Consider the following 20,100-nt stretch of genomic DNA (forward strand, 5'->3'; position numbering starts at 1 on the left):
TAACGGGAGGTCGAGACCTACTACAGCCGGGAGGAACACCGCTTTCCCGGCACATCGTGCCTCGACCTCCCGGTCGGCTTGGAGCTGGCGGCCTCCGAAGAATGCGGCTAAAACTTTTGCGAGATCCCGAGTTTGTTTTGCGAGATCTCGCAGAAGTCCGTCTTAATTTGTTTTCTCCCATGTCCCCTGCAGGGTCCGTATAAAGTCGTTCATTTGCATTTAATGTTAATGGTTCAAAATATTTCGGGCTGAATGGTCGGCCCACACACATGCTCAACTTCCCAAATCTGGTCCTCTTTGCAAAAAGTTTGGACCCTGCCTTAGGCAGCATCATTAGAAGACAGAGCATACATTTACACTGCTATGCAGATGACACCCAGCTCTATCTGTCCATGAAGCCAGATAACACACACCAATGAGTTAAACTGCAGGAATGTCTTAAAGACATAAAGACCTGGATGGCCGCTAACTTTCTGCTTCTTAATTCAGATCAAACTGAGGTTATTGTACTCGGCCCTGAAAAGCTTAGAAATATGGTATCTAAGCAGATTCTTACTCTGGATGGCATTACCTTGGCCTGTGACCAAGAGATGTCCTTCAGTGCGGAAAATGCAAATACACAAAAAAAATCTAAAATTATAAAGATATTGTCTCAGAGTAATAGTGAAAAACTAGTTTGTGCATTTATTGGATGTAGCTTGGACTGCAGTAATTTGATATTAGGCGATCCTAAAAATGTCCCGTTTCCTTTATTTGTTCCAACATGCTGCAGCCAGAGTACTGGCAGGTACTCGAGACAGTCTGCCTGTTGATCCAGACTCAAATTCTGCTCCTCATACACAATCTTAATCTAAAAGACTTCATAGTACTATGGTACTGATAGATGTCAGACTTTTAAGATGATCAAGTATGTAGTTAAGGCTGGATCAGGTGACCCTGAATCTGCTGTGTCTTCACTCACTCTTTGCATTTAATCATTTAAGCCCTGGCCACCTTCCACGTGTCCCCTCACTCCCTACCAGGCGTGACGGCTGCCCCCTCCTCAGCCCGGTTCTGTCAGAGGGTCATTGTTGGGGTTTCCCTCTATTACAGCAGTCTTTAATAACAAAGCAGCTTGAGGCAGCTGTGGGGATAAATGTGTTAATGCAGTCACATCATCTAGTTTCTAATTGTAAAACGTGCACCACTGACTTCAGCCCAACATGAGAGCACATTTCCAAAGTGATAAAGAAGTGACAGAAACCAAGTGAAAATGACATTTTTAATCAATTTTTATAAACCAACATTTCATTTAGCAGCATAACCAGATGGTCGTGAGGTATTTCTAAATCCATACGCTCTGAACTTCCTCCCACCCTCCTTCACTCACCCAGACCTACACACCCAGCTGCGATCCACACTACATCGACACTGCACATACAAACAAGCGGTCACATCCACACCCGAGCGTACGCTCCACAGACAGAAGGCACACACAGACACACACAGTCCTGTTGGCTCAGTCCTGGACTGAGCAGAGCTGGCTCCCTCATCGTGGCTTGTAAGGCAGGCACACTTAATGGTGCAGTTTTGGCTGTAGGACAGAAGAAAATTAGTCAAATTATTACTTTTGTTTAGACAGCTGCTCTTTGCATTCACTTCATAATAAACAAAGATCCATGTTTCACACAGAGCCAGTTTAAGACCGCTCCTCGGAGCGTGGCGGGAATTTCTGTCCACCGCTGCTGGGCGTCACTGATCGTCATGGAAACAGCTCTCGGTTGAGTAATAGTCATTTTTAATACCTTGCAGCAGACCTGTGTTAGTCTAGTCCAAGACTACGTCGCTGACAACAGAGACTCTGAGGAGTATGACCTGACTTATCTATGGCACTTTGTAATTACCCAGAGGGCAGCAGCTGCACCTTCAACACGTCAGCAGTACACTGCTGCGTCTATGCAGAAACATGATTCCTCTACATGCACTGTGAGGCACTGAGCTGGTTGCACGGTACAAACTGTCTGACTGGCAGCATCCTTTCAGCTGTGCAGAGGCAGTCTCATCAGCTACACCAGTGAACACAGGTGACGAGCTGCGAGGTAGCTGCACAGGCAGAGGCCGCCCTCACTAACGCAGCCATACAAGCAGAAACACAACAGAAACCACTCCGTTCTCAAAAGAGCTTCAAGGGTTACTCCTAGTCGCCTTTGCAGGGGCCAAGTGTGGACTGGAACTGCTCAGTACACCCATTTCCCCTCGTCCAAACCTACCTTCTGTGTGCCCAGTTTCTTCTCCACACCCCCAGAAAGCGTCCCGCTTTTATTGTCTTTCCAGGGGTAGAAGTTTGAGCGTGGAGACGAAGTGGCAGAGCTGGAAGAAGAGGAGGAAGTCAGGCAGTGGGCTGAAGGCTTAGAGGAGGGAGCGTTATCCTCCGTACGACCAGCTTTGCGTTTCTTCACCGTTCCCATCTGGTGCTCAAAGACCCTCCCGCTGCCCTGCCCGTGCAGCCCTGAGTCTCCCACGCAAGCACGGCTGTGGGAATTGGCGGTGGGAGAAGGGTCCCCCAGAGGAGGGTGTGTCCGTCTGTAAGTCCAAATAGCCTTTGTGCTCGGCGACTGGGCGTCTGTGGGGGAAGGCTGGGGGTGGGGTTTGCTGCTGGGGGAGAGCGTGCCATTGGTCTGTGCGTGCGCTTTGGAAGATAAAGACGACGTGTTGGAAGGCGGGCGGCCCCTGTCCTGGAGGACGATGCAGTTCCTGTCGGGACCCGAGTGCTCTCCTTCCTGGGATGGGACTTTGCGCTTGCGGAGAACAGCGGCTGTAGCGACTTGCTCTCGCAGCTTCAGCATTTGCTTGCTGGGACGTCCGACTGGATTCTTGGGTCGCCCGTGACTACCGGCGATGCTGCTGCTGCTATTGCTCCCGTAGTTCTCCAACTGCGTGGATGTCGGGGGCCTCCCCGGCCCTCGACTGGAAGATGATGAGGATGACGCCGTTTTGAGGGAGGAGCTAATATGACTTCCTGTGCGAACCTTAGAATGTGATGAAGAGGAGGACATGATGGTGGGAGACACGGATGTGATGGTCTTGGCTGGAGGAGGAGGAGACTGAAGGTCTGCAGCTTGAGGTATTTTCCTGGACAGAGGGAAAAAAGAACAGATGAGCCCACCTGCAGTGTCTGACAGCACAGCCATGTTTACAGTGGCCACACCCCCGCCTCACCCTGCCACGGGGAACATAAAGCCCAGACAGCACTGTGAGGTCATCTTCTGAGGGGGCGTTGAACCAAACAACCCAGGGTGCACCTCTGTGCCAGCCTTGTTTGTGCTGCTGTAACATGTAAGCCCTGAGTGTCTGTTCCTGCACTGCCCAGCATGTCAGCAGACACGTTGTTAGCAGGAAACTGCTGCCATACGACAGCTCCTCAGGACCTGCTCAGGCTCAGACCGTGAGCATGTCACACTGCTGCTCTGTCTGTCCGGCTCTGCCTGAACGAGTCCCACTGATGTGACGTTATGGACCGAGTGGTTTTAATGCCACAGCCTACCTGTATTGTTGCCGACTGCATCCATCGCTTTATCAACACACTGCATCCATTTTCTAATGGAAGCTTCCAGCAGGACAGTGTCTCACACATTTCCTGTGTCAGGAACAAAAGGAGCTACACTGTTTGATAATGTTTGGGCTTTTTACAGTGAACCAAAGCAGCTCCAACTCTTTTCCATGCTGCTGTTCACGGCTGACAGTGTCAGGGCATGCTCCCACATCAGCACTGACTGACAACCAAACCTGTCGTGCTGAACTAGGCTACAGTCAGCATCTCCATGTGTGTCACAGTCAGGGTGAACTGCTCTGTCTAAAGCACAGAATATAATGTCAGAGACATTCACACCCGTGGCCTGCTGCAGATCGTCCTGTGGGGCTCTGGCAGTGCTCAGAGTTCCCACACAGAGGAGCAGACACCAGTCTTGATGTGGGTTAAGCACCTCCTGCAGCATCTGTCCATCTCCTGGAGACTCCTGCATGCTGTTGAGGCTGTGCAGGGAAGGCAGCAAACCAGCTGAAAAGCACATAGCTGGAGCACTACCTGTGCAGCCTGTGCAGGGTGCAGTCAGGGTGCTCCCAGTACTGACACTGACCCCGGTGTCCGTGGGTCGCTCCATTGTTGCACCACAGCTGCTGACAGTAACTCTGAGTAGTAAACACACATATATTCACATGAAGCTCTGTTCACAGGGACGTCTTACTTCCAAAGATGGGCGCTGATGTGCTGTTCCAGCATGCTGCTGAAGGCAGACCTCAGGTGGTGTAGTCTCCTGTCAAACGTGTAGATGCCCTGACCCAACACACGGCTTCCGAACGAGCACACCTTTAAAAACAAGAACACACCTTTAAACACCGAGCACAGAGGCTGTGCAGATATGCTGCTGTCTGAGTTTACATTCAACACAACTGTTTGTTTTGGAACTTCACAAAATCCTTTGAGTTGCTTTTCACACGTCTACTTTTGTATTTGTATCTATTCCAGCACCGTTTGCAGTCAGTCTCTCAGAGAAGTGCCTGGAAGAGCCTGTGGCACCACTGCAACCATGCTGCTTTATCCACACACACACACACACACACACACACACACACACACACACAGGTCTCATTATCACAGCCTGTGTCTGCTGTGTGTGCGTCTCCCGTGTGTGTCTCCTGTGTGTGCGTCTGCTGTGTGTGTGTCTGCTGTGTGTGCGCGTCTCCTGTGTGTGTGTCTGCTGTGTGTGCGTGTCTCCTGTGTGTGTGTCTGCTGTGTGTGCGTCTGCTGTGTGTGCGTGTCTCCTGTGTGCGTGTCTGCTGTGTGTGCGTGTCTCCTGTGTGTGTGTCTGCTGTGTGTGCGTGTCTCCTGTGTGTGTGTCTCCCGTGTGTGTCTCCTGTGTGTGTGTCTCCTGTGTGTGCGTGTCTGCTGTGTGTGTGTCTGCTGTGTGTGTGTCTGCTGTGTGTGCGTGTCTCCTGTGTGTGTGTCTCCCGTGTGTGTCTCCTGTGTGCGTGTCTCCCGTGTGTGTCTCCTGTGTGCGTGTCTCCTGTGTGTGTGTCTGCTGTGTGTGCGTGTCTCCTGTGTGTGCGTGTCTCCTGTGTGTGCGTCTGCTGTGTGTGCGTGTCTCCTGTGTGTGCGTGTCTGCTGTGTGTGCGTGTCTCCTGTGTGCGTGTCTCCCGTGTGTGTCTCCTGTGTGCGTGTCTCCTGTGTGTGTGTCTGCTGTGTGTGCGTGTCTCCTGTGTGTGCGTCTCCTGTGTGTGCGTCTGCTGTGTGTGCGTGTCTCCTGTGTGTGTGTCTGCTGTGTGTGCGTGTCTCCTGTGTGTGTGTCTCCTGTGTGTGCGTCTCCTGTGTGTGCGTCTCCTGTGTGTGCGTCTCCTGTGTGTGCGTCTGCTGTGTGTGCGTCTCCTGTGTGTGCGTCTCCTGTGTGTGCGTCTCCTGTGTGTGCGTCTGCTGTGTGTGCGTCTGCTGTGTGTGTCTGCTGTGTGTGTGTGTCTCCTGTGTGTGTGTGTGTCTCCCGTGTGTGTGTGTCTCCCGTGTGTGTGTCTCCCGTGTGTGTGTCTCCTGTGTGTGCGTCTGCTGTGTGTGCGTCTCCTGTGTGTGCGTCTCCTGTGTGTGTGTGTCTCCCGTGTGTGCGTCTGCTGTGTGTGCGTCTGCTGTGTGTGCGTCTGCTGTGTGTGCGTCTGCTGTGTGTCTCCCGTGTGTGTGTCTGCTGTGTGTCTCCTGTGTGTGTCTGCTGTGTGTGTGTGTCTCCCGTGTGTGTGTCTCCCGTGTGTGTGTCTGCTGTGTGTCTCCTGTGTGTGCGTCTGCTGTGTGTGCGTCTCCTGTGTGTGTGTCTGCTGTGTGTCTCCTGTGTGTGCGTCTGCTGTGTGTCTCCTGTGTGTGCGTCTGCTGTGTGTGTGTCTGCTGTGTGTGCGTCTCCTGTGTGTGCGTCTGCTGTGTGTCTGCTGTGTGTCTCCTGTGTGTGCGCGTCTGCTGTGTGTGCGTCTGCTGTGTGTGCGTCTGCTGTGTGTCTGCTGTGTGTGCGTCTGCTGTGTGTGCGTCTGCTGTGTGTGCGTCTGCTGTGTGTGTGTCTGCTGTGTGTGCGTCTGCTGTGTGTGCGTCTGCTGTGTGTCTGCTGTGTGTGCGTCTGCTGTGTGTCTGCTGTGTGTGCGTCTGCTGTGTGTGTGTCTCCTGTGTGTGCGTCTGCTGTGTGTGCGTCTGCTGTGTGTGCGTCTGCTGTGTGTGCGCGTCTGCTGTGTGTGTGTCTCCTGTGTGTGCGCGTCTGCTGTGTGTGCGTCTCCTGTGTGTGCGTCTGCTGTGTGTCTCCTGTGTGTGTGTCTGCTGTGTGTGTGTCTGCTGTGTGTCTCCTGTGTGTGCGTCTGCTGTGTGTGCGTCTGCTGTGTGTGCGTCTGCTGTGTGTGCGTCTGCGCGTCTCCTGTGTGTGTGTCTCCTGTGTGTGTGTCTCCTGTGTGTGTGTCTCCTGTGTGTGCGCGTCTGCTGTGTGTGCGTCTGCTGTGTGTGTGTCTGCTGTGTGTCTCCTGTGTGTGCGTCTGCTGTGTGTGTGTCTGCTGTGTGTCTCCTGTGTGTGCGTCTCCTGTGTGTGCGTCTGCTGTGTGTCTCCTGTGTGTGCGTCTCCTGTGTGTGGGTCTGCTGTGTGTGTGTCTGCTGTGTGTGCGTCTGCTGTGTGTCTCCTGTGTGTGCGTCTGCTGTGTGTGCGTCTGCTGTGTGTGCGTCTGCTGTGTGTGTGTCTGCTGTGTGTCTCCTGTGTGTGCGTCTCCTGTGTGTGCGTCTGCTGTGTGTGTGTCTGCTGTGTGTGTGTCTGCTGTGTGTGCGTCTGCTGTGTGTGCGTCTGCTGTGTGTGCGTCTGCTGTGTGTCTCCTGTGTGTGCGTCTGCTGTGTGTCTCCTGTGTGTGCGTCTGCTGTGTGTGTGTCTCCCGTGTGTGTGTCTGCTGTGTGTCTCCTGTGTGTGTGTCTGCTGTGTGTCTCCTGTGTGTGCGTCTGCTGTGTGTGTGTCTGCTGTGTGTGCGTCTGCTGTGTGTGCGTCTGCTGTGTGTCTCCTGTGTGTGCGTCTCCTGTGTGTGCGTCTGCTGTGCGTCTCCTGTGTGTGTGCGTCTCCTGTGTGTGCGTCTCCTGTGTGTGCGTCTCCTGTGTGTGCGTCTGCTGTTCGTCTCCTGTGTGTGCGTCTGCTGTGCGTCTGCTGTTCGTCTCCTGTGTGTGTGTCTCCTGTGTGTGCGTCTCCCGTGTGTGCGTCTCCCCTGTGTCCTTGGGGACATGAGGACACAGCATGGGTGTCCTCCTGTCCCTGTGTAACGTCTCAGCCTGTGGTGATCAGAGGCTGGGCTCTGTGGCTGCTGAGCCCCAGTAAGTCTCACCGCCGCTGGTCTGGGATGCGCAGCCGAAGATGGAAACTCAGCTCGCTCGTCGTTTCCTTCGGCCTCGCTTTCATCGCTCGAGATTCGTCCGTGGACCAGAGGCGAGGGGACTCTGGGATTACCCTCATCCGACCGCTGGCTCTCCTCCTCTGGGGCACTCTCTACCACAGCCGTAGGCCAACTAGAACACACACAGGACCATCCAGATCCAGTTACACCCTCAGCAGCACCACATCAGCTCCTTCCCTACACTTGATGCACACGCTGTACTGAGCCGCGAACTGGTGGACTCATCTGAGAAGCCTTTAAACTTGCTCTGTTTGGGGATTATGTAACAGAACGAACACCTGGGTGTTAGTTTAGCAGACCATCAGTCCAGCACGTCTATGTTACAGCAGCAGCTGTTAGCTGCTTGATAAAACAGTTGCCCAGCAGCTGACTACACATGAATCCTGCAAGCCAAACCATGTTTGAGCCACTATAATCAGTAAAAAGATGGTTATTTATCTCTAGAAGAGTCCTAACTTCTTCTATAAGCATCCTTAGCTTCAGCATTCTTCACAACCTGAAGGCAGGGAGGGTGACCAAAGGTCTCCTGCAGTGTGGAGTACCAGCTTGCTCCCTGGGGGCCTCTGGGCTGAGGGACTGTCCCGTCGAGGAGCCTCCCTCCAGGGCTGGGCTCCCTTTCTCTCGAACCCTGGTCTTGAGTTCTGCCACTAGCTGGTCAAAGTTCTTGCTGCGGCCCACCACCTTCCTCCTCTGGTGGATGGAGTGAATCTGAGGGAAGGACAGATCAGATTGTGTGTTTGCTGTGGATCTGAGCAGGCCTGTGTGATGGGACTGACTGGATACTGTGGCGTTTCAGAATCGATTCTTTCAACAACAGGACAGTATAACAGTGCTTTTGAAAGATGACATCATCCCCCACCTATAGAGTCCACATTAAACTCCTCCCACAGTCGAGGACATTTTCATCTGAACACAGCACAAGTTGTCCCCCATTAATGAAGCGCCCGTACGAACCCCCCAGTGTTCCCAGCAGAAGCAGCATTTCTCCCACAGAGCTGTTTTGGTGTACACATGTTTACTTCCTGTATGTGCAGTGGATCAACACTAAAGACTTGACAGCGTTTCACACACAGCTCAGAAGAATAACTGCAGTCGGTCACCTCTCTCATCAACAAGCTGCACGTCTGGCCTGCGATGGTCGACCGCTCTCCTTTTGCAAACTGCGCAGTTCTGACACGTCTCCATGCGTGATCAGTGGGATTCAGATTAGCGTGTCGTCTTCACACAAACAGGCGTGTCGGGGTCCTGGTCCTGCTGGTCCCGTGACCTCTGACCCAGCTGTCTCACACTGACCCTACACTGGTAGTCTTCAGATCTCATGATGCGTCGCACACCGTCAGGCCAGAGGCAGCAACGGTGTCTGACTGTAGCTACTGTGTCGTCTCCTTGGTAGGCCTCGCTCTGTTCTCTGATGGTCTCGTCGTGCACTGTGGTAAACGCCAAGGCGGCTTTTTCCTGTCCCAGCAGTGGGCGGTCCTGGCTCTCCTGCCTTTCGTTTCCTTCACATGTCGATGGACAGCTTGGAGTTGTTCCTGCACTGCAGTCTTTTATCAGCTGTTGTCTTCAGTGCAGGGAGCTCAGCCACAGCGTGTTGTGAACCTCCCTCCAGTGTAACTGGCTTCAGGTGTGACTGACGTATGGCCACCACCTGTTTCTGTCCACAGGTGAGTCCAAACGAGCTGCCAGGATGCTCCGTGGCAGGTTGGAGCCGTGTGTGAATCACTGTCAGAGCGTGTTGTGTTGATGCACTGCACGTGTCCTGTTCACTGCACGTTCCAATCCTGCATTGTTACTCTATACTGCGACGTTTCAGCCACACCTATGGTGACGTGTAAGGAGCACAGGAGATGTTTCTGGAAATATTATGAAGAATAGGCTTTATTGGTGCTTCCAGAGCTCAACACGAGATGAAAAGACACCGAGTTTGGGACAGACTGGACCTCACACCAGTTTGAAAGTGGGAGAGCTGTGGTGAAGACCACGATGGGATTCTGTCACATATTTGATATCACATTGTTGAGGAGATCGATCCAGTGGAAAACAAAAAGGACTCACGGCTGTGCAGGACAACTTCAATGACAGAATGACATGTGACACACAGGTTTACACAAACGTTCAGTGATAACATGATGAGTGTGCGTGAGGGCTGAACATGGCGGACAGGCTCGAAGCCCACACGCTGCCCTGTCACTGGGTCACAGCCTGACAGCACGCCTCACCCTGTACTTACCCACACTGAAGCACTAACATGGGACAGCACGCGTGTGTGTGTGTGTGTGTGTGTGTGTGTGTGTGTGTGTGTGTGTGTGTGTGTGTGTGTGTGTTGCTTACATTGCATGTCAGGAGGCGGGTGCACACTTTCTTCCTGTCGGGGTCAAGGACGCCGCAGTGTTTGTCCAAGTCGCACTTCCTCTCTGAGGACACACAGAAGCCACGTGAGCCACAGTGTGACAGCACAAGCTCACGTCTGTTGTCCACACGTGTGGACACACGGTTTCATTCTATTTGAAAGCAAACGGCCGTCTGCAGCGCGGCCGGAGCGCGGCTGCAGACGGCTGCAGACGGCCGGAGCTGCGCTCTCTGCACTCGGCAGGCTGATCCTTCATGATGCATCACAGCGCGTCACGCTGTGTGTCAGCAGACGCCGGCTGCAGACTCAAACAGAACAAAGACATCGCACAGACACATGAACGCAGCGTTCCAGAATAGCTCGGAGTGACGCTCGGCTTGTTTTAACAGTGCCGCCATCTTGGATTGCTACCTCGGGTCACATTGGTTGGCTCGGACTTTCCGAGTGGGAAACAAAAACCTTTAAAACTTGGCATCGACTTCCGACTTATTCGGGAACGCACCACACTTCTACTGACATCTACTTTCTCTATTGCCTGCACGTCTGAACTTGTACTCACTGGAAGCCACTTTGTTGTAGGGTCTGGGGATGCGGTGGCGTGTGGCAGCGGAGGTTTGAGTGGAATCCTTTCTCACTGTGGGGTGCCTGTCACTGGGTGAAGATCTACCAGGCGGAGTAGCTCCGTGTGGCCAAGGGGGATCTCTGAGAGACGGAGGTGGGGAGCTCATGGGAGGCTCGAGAGGTGGTGGCTGCTTGAATACCGAAGAGTCAAAGTGACTGCCGTGGGACTTCTCCAGTGGGGAGTGTCTTGGTGACGAGAGAAGAAGTTCACAGTTTGTCATCGTAGCCAATGAAAAACAACCATGTGTGAATAAGAGGGCTCTAATGTTTCAGTCCTGCGCTCTACATTAGCTGTGCTCGCTCAGATCACGTGTTCGTCTCTCTAACACAGCTCTGTGCTGATTGGTCGCAAACACAAGGTTTGGATAGAAAGGTGTGTGAGGCTTTTGTACTGAGCTGTGATTAATAACTTTAACATGATAATCCACCACGCTCCACCAAGTATGTCAGGAACTGAAGAAGATGCCCACTTTCATGCCGGCTTCTCTCCAAACACCAATCCTTTCCTACCAGCTGGAACGATGACACGGGTGCTGCCACGAGCAGGTTACGCGTAGCACACATCAGGACACGCCAAAGGGCTTCAACTCACCAAAACTCGAAAATAAAAAAGTCAAATGTGTATTTGAGAGAAAACTCGAGTGGCGATGAGCTGAGACAGATTCTACCACAGACAAGTCCCACCTCATTTCTGGGTGCAACCCTGTCTGTGGTCCCCAGACTCCAGCAAGCACCGAGTTCAAAAACAGCCAACAGCCTTTCATCCCCAAGAAAAGGTTTAGCTCGGCTGTTATGACAGGTGTTATTCTACAGTCAGCATCCACGGAGGATCTATGGTGCTAGCTTCCATCTAGACATGATGCACCAGAACATACGGTTCTGCTGTTACCTGATCAAAGATTATGACTATGGCTCACTGGAGCTTCAGCTAGCTACAGAGCTAGGGTAATAATGCAAACACATTAGCACAGTGACAAAGAGCATCAGGTTTAAAGGTTAGTCATTAATGTGCTGCTGTGTGGTTTGGATGACTCGCTACAAAGAGAGGCCAACACTCGCTGTTTGTCATTTCAATTAGATATAAGAACACATTACAACATTTGTACAGAGGATTTAGACGAACAAAATCATTGCACGTCCAATCCAAGCTAGCCACTACACTCTGAACAGCTGACATCATCTATTATTGCTTTAATCAAGCTCGGACATTTTGACTGGACTGTGTTCTTACCGCACTCCGTCCTTGGAAGTTTTCGAGTATCTGTACTGTGGTGGTGTGACGGGTGAAGGTGGAGCCGCCCGGAGCTGCCCGACTCCCTGGTTTCGACCCTCCCACGAAGCAGCGTTGGTCCCATGAGGAGGAGAGGGGCCGTGATGGCTTCTCTGTTGGGGTTGCGGTGCCGGGGTGGGAGAGCGTAAGCGGGCGTACAGCTTGGCCACAGGCCCGTGTCTCCGCTCGCAGTGCTTTTCAAAGGCCTGTGGCTTCACGACCTGCCCGCAATGGCTGCAAACCACCAGGTAGAAGTCGTCATGGCCAGGGTAGAGGCCAAAGATGGACATGTCTTGAAGAAGAGTGGAGAACACAGAAAGACGTACTCTCACTTAGAGGAACCTACGGTTTCAAACATCCTAAATCTGCACGTGCTTCTTGCGACTGACATGCTCGTAGCCTGCTGTGCTGCTGGATCTGCTTCTACTGTGTAGCCTGTTCCATGGAGAAGCTGTAAGTCGGGGCTTACTTACCCGACTAAGTATTTGCAGACTCAGTTGAATGTGATGACATTTTCAGGCTTTGTTTCACTCACTAACAAGGTATGGGTGTGCGATATATCGAATATACTCAACGTATCGCGGGTTTTTCCACGTGCAATGGTTAAAGTGGCTTTATGGGAACCATTGAGTACAGGTTGCCATGGAAATATTAAGCTGTCTGCATGTAACCCATGCTGCAGATGCATGTCGTTCGGATTTCACGAGGAGGATGTCGAACAAAATGCAGTCTTTGCAAAACATGCCGTGAAACTATCGCTGCAAAATGTAGCAGCAGCACAAATGTATCCACCAGCTGAAAAGGTGTTTGAACGTCTGCACGTGAACGTCTGCACGTGAACGTCTGCACGTGAACGTCTGCACGTGAACGTCTGCCCGCACACCGAACAGTAAACCAGCTGTGACTCTCGTTTCTGTCATTTAAGGTCGGCAGTTTTCACGCATCATAGGCACAAAGAGCACCTTGTGGTGCTGTTAGCATCTTTCACTTGGTGCGAGATCCTAAATACTTCTAAACTACTAAAGCTGAGTGCTCCCTCTCGCTGACGCGTGCTCTGAATGTGCACAGCATCATGGTGCACACATGCTGCACACTGTGGGGAGCAGGTATCCTCTCACATCATCTCCAAAAACAGGCCGAGCGTGTTTATTGAAATGATGTGATGAGCTCTGTATCTCTGTGCTCACCAACACATCTCCTCTTTCCCAGCTTGTGTTTGTCAGTGAAAGAGTCCCGTGTGTCTACTGAAGGCATCATGAGTGGAGCCGTGTCTTAGAGAAAACAGCATGAGCGCATTAGCAGAATTATAAGTCGGTAAAGACATTTTAGCGGCTGATAGCCATCCACTTCTTCCCCTGCTCACAAATAAACTCCCCGGTTTCTGGGTCAAACAGTATGTATGTATGTGCAAGTCAACATCCCGCCCCAGCAGCAGGCGTGCAGGTATACAGGATGATCACACGACAGTGCTCAGCCAGGCTCACGTAAATCCACCCGACTGGGGACCAGAATGCATCCGCTGCCCTGACCAGTGACGGGCCAGTCAGCCTCCTGGTGGTCTTAATAAGAAGCTGGCTGTTTTCATGCATCTGCAGCACAGCCACACGCCAACACGTCGGTATGTGGAAGCCAATAACTGTGAGTAAAAGTTTGCCAAACAGAAGTTTGGACGTGCACACTTTATAGAAGCTAACGCTATCCAGCCCTCGATCGAAGCAGTTAGACAATGATGGAGGAGTCAGATCAGCCTGTCGTCGGTCAACATGTCCAGTCGCCCAACCTTAGCGTGCACTTTGTTACAAACACAAACCTTTATGAGAAATTCACTGACATAAAAATCGGATTGTAAATGATGGCATCAACTGGTGAGGCTCCCCTGATGTGCACCATGAGCAGGAGCTTGGTGCTAGCTGGAACCACAGGCCGGAAACGCTGCAAAGCTTCACTTAGAACGACGAAGCTGGCGTGCACGTGCCAAACACTCACGCTCCTCTACGTGCCAAATACGCTCCAACACACCGTCGTCACAGACGCGTGTTACAATGCACAGCATTACAAAGCATGTGGCTTGTGTAGTGTTATAAGCTGTTAATATAACTACAAAAGAAAAATAGAAATTTAAGCCTATTTCCAACAAAAGCTGTGTTCACGATAAGCGACCTGAAACTCAGCGTGAGCTCTGTGAAGACTCTTCATTGTTAAACTTTGACGAAACATTCGGAGTCTGGCCAAAGTTTTTTAACCAAACCTGCACAGCAGATTCAAACTAAGAACAGTGGGGGCTTCAGATCAGCCTTGTCTGGCTCTTATGGCCGTGTGATCCTCACACGCACTGTCAGGTACCCCCGAGTTGTGGTGTCATGTTCTCATAAACAGCATCCAGCATGTGTATGTGCAAAGGTGTGTTTGTTAGAAAAGCTGAGATCCATAAGTATGAGGCATGTTTCCAACCTGCACACTTACCCTCTTTACTGAGTGACATTGCCTCTGCAGCCTTTTTGCCATTCTTATTGCAGTCATCCACATCAGGCCCTGAAACACATGTTCAAGACAGCCACTGTCAGCTGTGATGTTGGTATCACCATTAGTAATGCTCATCTTACATCACACATAGCCCATATTAATAAGCTGTGTTATGTAATTGACTCAGATCTCGTTTCTTCAGGAAGTACTCGTAGTCCAAGTATACGATCAGCAGGCAGTAGCTAATGGCACTGGGTGGTGGGGAGACTATCTGACAGTTAATGGGCAGAGCAGCACTGGAGAAACGCCAAACAGTGACTCTAAGCTAGCAAGAACACTGTGGGCAGAAGCCACATATATGAGGAATCGTGTGGCGAGTCCACGAGTATCATTGTTTAGGAAGCGAAGGAAGCGAAGTGGGAACGACACGCAAAATGTTTCCTTCTATCACAGGATGGGCCAGCGGTGCAGAAGCGTCAGACTCCTCCTCCGTCACCGGCTCTGAATCCGGCTGCTGCTAGCGTTAGCATGCTGATGCTAACTACCTCGTCGCCACCGGCTAGTCGGGCTCGCATGGTAGCTTGTATGCTCGCTTTCCACGGCCAGCCGTCCACACTAGCCTCCTTCCGCTCTGATGTCAGCCAGCCCTGCCGGTTTTCTCCACACGAATGGTCTCCCCTAAACGCTGCAGACTGTTTTATGACCACACAGGTGGAAATCATGCTACAATGACTGTGTCCTTACAATTATAATTTTTGTAACCTAGTGAAGACCAACATGTTACCCACCCAGCACTAGGACCCGGTAGGGTCTTTGTTTGGGTAACATGTTTAGCTCCGTCCTGCGTTTCCGCGAAAATAAACACTGCTGCTTCCGTTAAATGGCTCCGTACCGATCAGTGTTTGTGTCAGGGTGTTTCCTTACCATCCGCCGGCGTCATGCCCGCCCAATCGGCCCAGGCAGTCCAGCTTTGACCCACGAAATCATCGAGGCTAGGAACCCGCCGATCCAGAGCAGCCATTACTTTTACTGCGCGTTCACGAACCGCCATCATCACTGCGCGGCAAGCAGCTTACGTCATCTCGCGTTCTCGACAGGAAAGGAACTTCCTGCGTGCGCGTGCTGGGGACACCCACACAAACAGAAGGCTTGGCTCTAAGAGCTGTCCCACTTTTGTACCGTGGAAATGACAGAATGTTATCAACACAGCACACGCGTGGACGTAGTATGGTTGAATGCGCAGTGAAAACAGAATGACATGTAAGAAACATCACAGCTTCCACAGATCCGCTGCCGCCTGTCTTTACACCTTGTCGCGTGTGGTGAGGCACATGATCAATAGTTGGTCCACGACCCTGTTAAGGGACAGAGGCCACCCACTTTGTCCCCTCTGCATAGACTGGTACTCCTCTATCATGTACCAGACAGCCTGGTTAGAGTGCCACAGCTGCACACCTGCACAGGTACATTATCCTCTGAGCTTCCTCCATTCATCCTTCTTCCACCTGCTCCTGTCTGACACTTACCTCCACCAGACTATTTGATCTTCTCCTCCATTTCACTTCCTGTCCACACCATGATGGAACAGTTGGAACTTTGCTTGCTCTCCTGCATATATCGGCCTTCTTTCCTTCTGTCTCCATCATATCAGCCAGCTCTCTCCCTGTAACAGTCCCTCACTGCCACACGCCTGCCTTTCCTTCTCTCTTGTTGCCTCTTCTTTTGTCTTCATGTAAGAGTAGCACATTTGTACCGGCACCCTGCTGCCCACCAGCACCTGAGGCGATCATTGTTAACCAATCTAAAGCCCAGCACAAACAGCAGGACCTAGTTCGGCGTTCTGTATCGTACACTCACACGGGATAATGTTTGCCAGGAGGTGGCACAGATCAGTGAAAGGATGTGGTCTTGGTGAGGAGAAGAAGAGAATGAGTCCAGGCAGCGTTTCCAGTAATCCACATGGATATTGCACCAGTGAAAAGGGAGCATTGGAGGGTGAGCAGGCAGGCGAGTGCGGAGTTAAGCAGCGTCCTGTGGAGGCGGCTGAGTATGACAGGCACTCCTATAACCAGCAAAGGCACACACAGGAACCTGGAAGGGAATTTTACCAAAGGCGCAGCCTGGTTAGTTAGTTAGCTTTTAACACGCTGATCTTTCCTATTGGAAGTCAAACTGTGTAGTCAGGTGAGCGCAGTAGTCCACTCCAGCGTTGTCCATTGGAGACAGCGAGCCAAGGTAAAGCCACACCTTGCAGCTGATGTCTGTGAACGTGTTATTCATGTGTCCATTACTTGCAGACTGGACTGCTGCAGTTCTCTGTACTTTGGTTTGGACCAGGCCTCTCTTCATGATCTCCAGTTGGTCCAAATGCAGCTGCTCGCCTGCTGACGGGCACTAAGGAGCCTGTAACCCCAGCGCTGGCCTCCCTGTTCCTGTCTAATTTAACATCCTACTTTTTGGTTCTAAGTCAGTTAACAGCGAGCTTCTACCTGTCTGAGTTGTGTATTTATGCTCCAGAAACAACTATAAGCTAACGTTAACGAATCCACAGACTAAAGTGTGGTGGTGACCAATGTTCCCTCTAATGTTTCATGTGTCTGAACACACAAACTCCCTGAGCGGCCCTTGGACCAGGGTGAGCAACAGCAGACGTGGTCACTGTGGTCACGCCAGCATCCAAGTTACATGTTTATTAAAATAACAAATTACAGCATTTATGTTAGACTACTTTTAATTAACTGCTTTATCCCACTTACAATGAAAACAAAAATCTTGTTCATGACCTGTGCAGCATGTTAACACTGTTGGAAGGAAAAATAACTTCAACTGCAATTTTGAAAAGACAACTTTGTTTTTTTTTTTTGTTATAAAGCTCTGACTGTATTATGAGTCTGACTCTGTGGGAGAGAGTCTGTAACTCTGTCTGCAAATACAGGATATAAAGACCAATGTTGGGCAATTAATTATATAGTTACTTCTTCAAAAAAGTAACTGAGTTTTGCAAACAACAAAGTTCCGTCTGTCCTGGGGCCTGTTCTTCGTACCTCGCTAAGTAGGTTAGCCGGATTAGATTGTTGACGATTTCGCGTGATCCTGGATCAGTCGGTTCCCCGAAGCTCATCCGGGACTTGCTGTCATAGCAACAGAGCCGTAAGCGTAAACCTGCTCCCGAGCAGGTTTACTTTATGTAAACAGGATTAGATCGCGGCCACGCAGGTATGTCCGCTTCATTTATACGAAAGCAACAGCGATATTCCACCACTGTTTCACCATAAATAAATAACATCAATGTAACTAAAGACAATGCAGCACCTGATCCATTTATTGATTTCACACAGATACATACAGGTCATTTCCTAAAAAAGGGAAATGTACTATTAACATTCTATTACATGTATGTGATTATTACAGATGTAATTCATATTTCAGAGTAGTAATTGTAAATTACTTCGTGTAATCAAGATGGGAGACCACGGCTATAAAAGCGAAGGTGGATTTGGGAAGCCTGTCGCAGCCATGTCCTGTCCGTATACGCGAGCAACCCATTGCGGAAGGTGCAAGATTGATAAGGAGAGTCCTCAGAATTCAGCGTATATTGCGGGACAGACAGGATCCTTTAGCTCAGCGCGACAGTGTGCTCATAGAGAGATATCGATTTTCCCGTGAGGGTATTATTTACTTAACCAACTTGTTGACGAGGGGGTGCAGGACCACCACCTGTCTTTTTTTCCTCTGCCCTTTTCTTGGTTGCTGTTATGAACAAACTAACAGAGTATTACAGGCCAGTATTACCTTGCCAAGAGACGAAAAGCAATCTAAGAGATAAATATTACCATTCTGTAGAATACTCCTGTATTCCACTTTTACTTGTTCCCATGTTCTAGTGGGTCCTGTTGTGGCTCTAATGTGAAAGGGGATATAATATAACATATTATAATATAATATAATGCCATATGATATTGGACAATATAGTGTCATATGATAGATCTACCCTACCGCCTACTGGTGTTGGCCAGAGGGGCCGATGGCGCGATATGGCAGCCTGGCTTCTGTCAGTCTGCCCCAGGGCAGCTGTGGCTACAACCGTAGCTGCCTCCACCAGTGTGTGAATGTGAGAGTGAATGAATAGTGGCATTGTAAAGCGCTTTGGGTGCCTTGAAAAGCGCTATATAAATCCACTCCATTATTATTGTTATTATTGAATTACTTACGAGTTTGATTTGTCAGCAACTTTCTGCCAGCCCTCTCTCCTTGCTTTTGCAGCCTTTGCAGTGTTCCCTTGCGTTTTAATTAAACTCTGAAACTCCTGAAATCCCTCACTCAAGAGTTCTTGCTCTGCTGCCGGAAAATACCGAGCACGCCCCTTCGACATTTTCGTCGACCAATCAGAGGGTTGCCGATCAATGTTTCTACTATCGATGCGTAGCCCCTTTTACGACACCCAGTGATGTCACATTCCTGCGTCCAGCTGTAGTAATCGTCAACAGCAGGTGTGTTCGGGGAACCGGATTAGCGAGCTCACGGTTAGCGCGATGATTTGATCTTGGATGTAGTAAGCGACGTACGAAGAACGGGCCCCTGCTCACATCTCCAATGGTCGTACCAGGGGCGATTTTAGCCCATTTTTGGGGGTGCTTCAGTGATTCCCCAAAATGAATCAAAGCACCCCCAAAGATTTCTTACTTCTTTTTTTTTTTTTTTTTTTTCCTTTTTTTTTACAATATTTGCTGTTTGTGTGACACACTACTAAAAATATAAAAAGCATACAGTGCTGTACTTGTTTGAGACGTAACACTTTAACAACAAAAGTATAGATAACCCCCCCTCCCTTCCAAAATGGTTTGTTCCAGCTCTCCCCTGCTCTGGCTCTAGCGCTCTGTCTGCCAGAGCGATGGTGGCTGAGACGCAGCGAGCGGAGGTGGAAGTGCCTGGCTTAAAAGAGTTAGGTAGGAGTCAGGCCTTGTTTATTTTTATTTATTTGATTTTATTTGTCACTGAATGATTGATTTATTTTGAACATGACTAAAATAACAACAAAATACACTTTAAACAACAGTGAGACAAAGAAAGGGTTGGTACAAACAGACTTAAAGGTAAACTCATTTGATCCTACCTCAGCATACAACATACATGTATAATTACATACAATTCTATAAGTCTACAAACAGATGTCACGCATAAAAATCCTAATGATGAAGCTAAATATTGGGTTTAATTGTGCCTGTCTGTAGAACAAATGAAATGTTTTGAATAAAAAAGGGTCCACGCATATCTCAAATCAGGCACCAAAGTATGTATCTCATTTACAGTGACAGAGTTTTCCCTTCCTTCCTCTCCTTTTACATAAAGTATAATTACCATTATATAAGCAATCATATATCTGTGTCTATACATACATATACCTAAATAAGTATATACAAAGGAGGGGGAGAAAAAAACAAACAACCCCCCCCACCTGCCCAGACCAATGTGTAAAATCTTGGAGCAGATATGGTGCCACAAAAAGTGCCATTACTGTGTCTGTGGGAGCTGTTTTTTAAAAACATTTAGACCAGCAGGTGGCGATATTAGGACATGTCCAAAACATGTGACAACGAGGCAGAATTCTGGCCACATCGATCACAGCTTGAGTCCGCCCCTGGAAACATCTGTCGTAGGATCCAAAACGAAATTAAAACCATCAGTTTATGGGTGTCCATATTAGGTAAAGAGGATATAAATGATTTAATAAAACCTGCATCATCAACATTAGGGCATAAATATTTGCTAGTGTAACCTGGTTGTTATAAAGTTTCCCTGTAACTATGATATAACGTCCACGAGGGTCTGATAGTACGTTTATCAGACCCTATTCTTAGCTGTGAATGAAACACCTGCGCTCCATCCTCCACGTAGCTTCTGATGATCCTGTTTCTCAAACGGCTTTCCTGCAAGTATCCTATATCTGTCCCCAGCTTTTTAAGGTGTGCCAGAATGTTGC

At 50.0% G+C, this 20,100-nt stretch overlaps 1 protein-coding gene across 2 annotated transcripts; it reads right to left on the reverse strand.

Moving 5' to 3' along the window:
• Positions 1 to 1,506: 1,506 nt before the first annotated feature.
• Positions 1,507 to 15,292, reverse strand: atxn7l2a (ataxin 7-like 2a). 2 transcript variants are annotated; one of them, XM_026169173.1, is made up of 10 exons: positions 15,045 to 15,201; positions 14,121 to 14,189; positions 11,619 to 11,949; positions 10,326 to 10,573; positions 9,748 to 9,830; positions 7,913 to 8,124; positions 7,348 to 7,528; positions 4,224 to 4,345; positions 2,250 to 3,111; positions 1,512 to 1,573 (listed from the first exon to the last, which is right to left on the reverse strand). In XM_026169173.1, the coding sequence occupies exons 1-10, from the start codon at positions 15,172 to 15,174 to the stop codon at positions 1,556 to 1,558; spliced, it is 2,256 nt and encodes a 751-aa protein (XP_026024958.1). In that variant the 5' UTR covers positions 15,175 to 15,201; the 3' UTR covers positions 1,512 to 1,555. The 2 variants fall into 2 exon arrangements, with proteins under 2 accessions (XP_026024959.1, XP_026024958.1); XM_026169174.1 differs by having other exon boundaries at positions 1,507 to 3,111; positions 15,045 to 15,292.
• Between the last annotated feature and the right edge of the window lie 4,808 nt (positions 15,293 to 20,100).

Source organism: Astatotilapia calliptera, chromosome 5 (genome assembly GCF_900246225.1).
Source record: "Astatotilapia calliptera chromosome 5, fAstCal1.2, whole genome shotgun sequence".
Classification (NCBI taxonomy): Eukaryota; Metazoa; Chordata; class Actinopteri; order Cichliformes; family Cichlidae; genus Astatotilapia; species Astatotilapia calliptera.

Coding starts and splice junctions, on each gene's coding strand:
- atxn7l2a (XM_026169174.1), bottom strand. CDS start 15,174: ATGATGGCGGTTCGTGAACGCGCAGTAAAAGTAATGGCTGCTCTGGAT. Junction 14,190..15,044: donor GGGCATGACGCCGGCGGATG/GTAAGGAAACAC, acceptor CATGTGTTTCAG/GGCCTGATGTGGATGACTGC. Junction 7,529..7,912: donor GTCACCCTCCCTGCCTTCAG/GTTGTGAAGAAT, acceptor TGTGTGTTCTAG/TTGGCCTACGGCTGTGGTAG.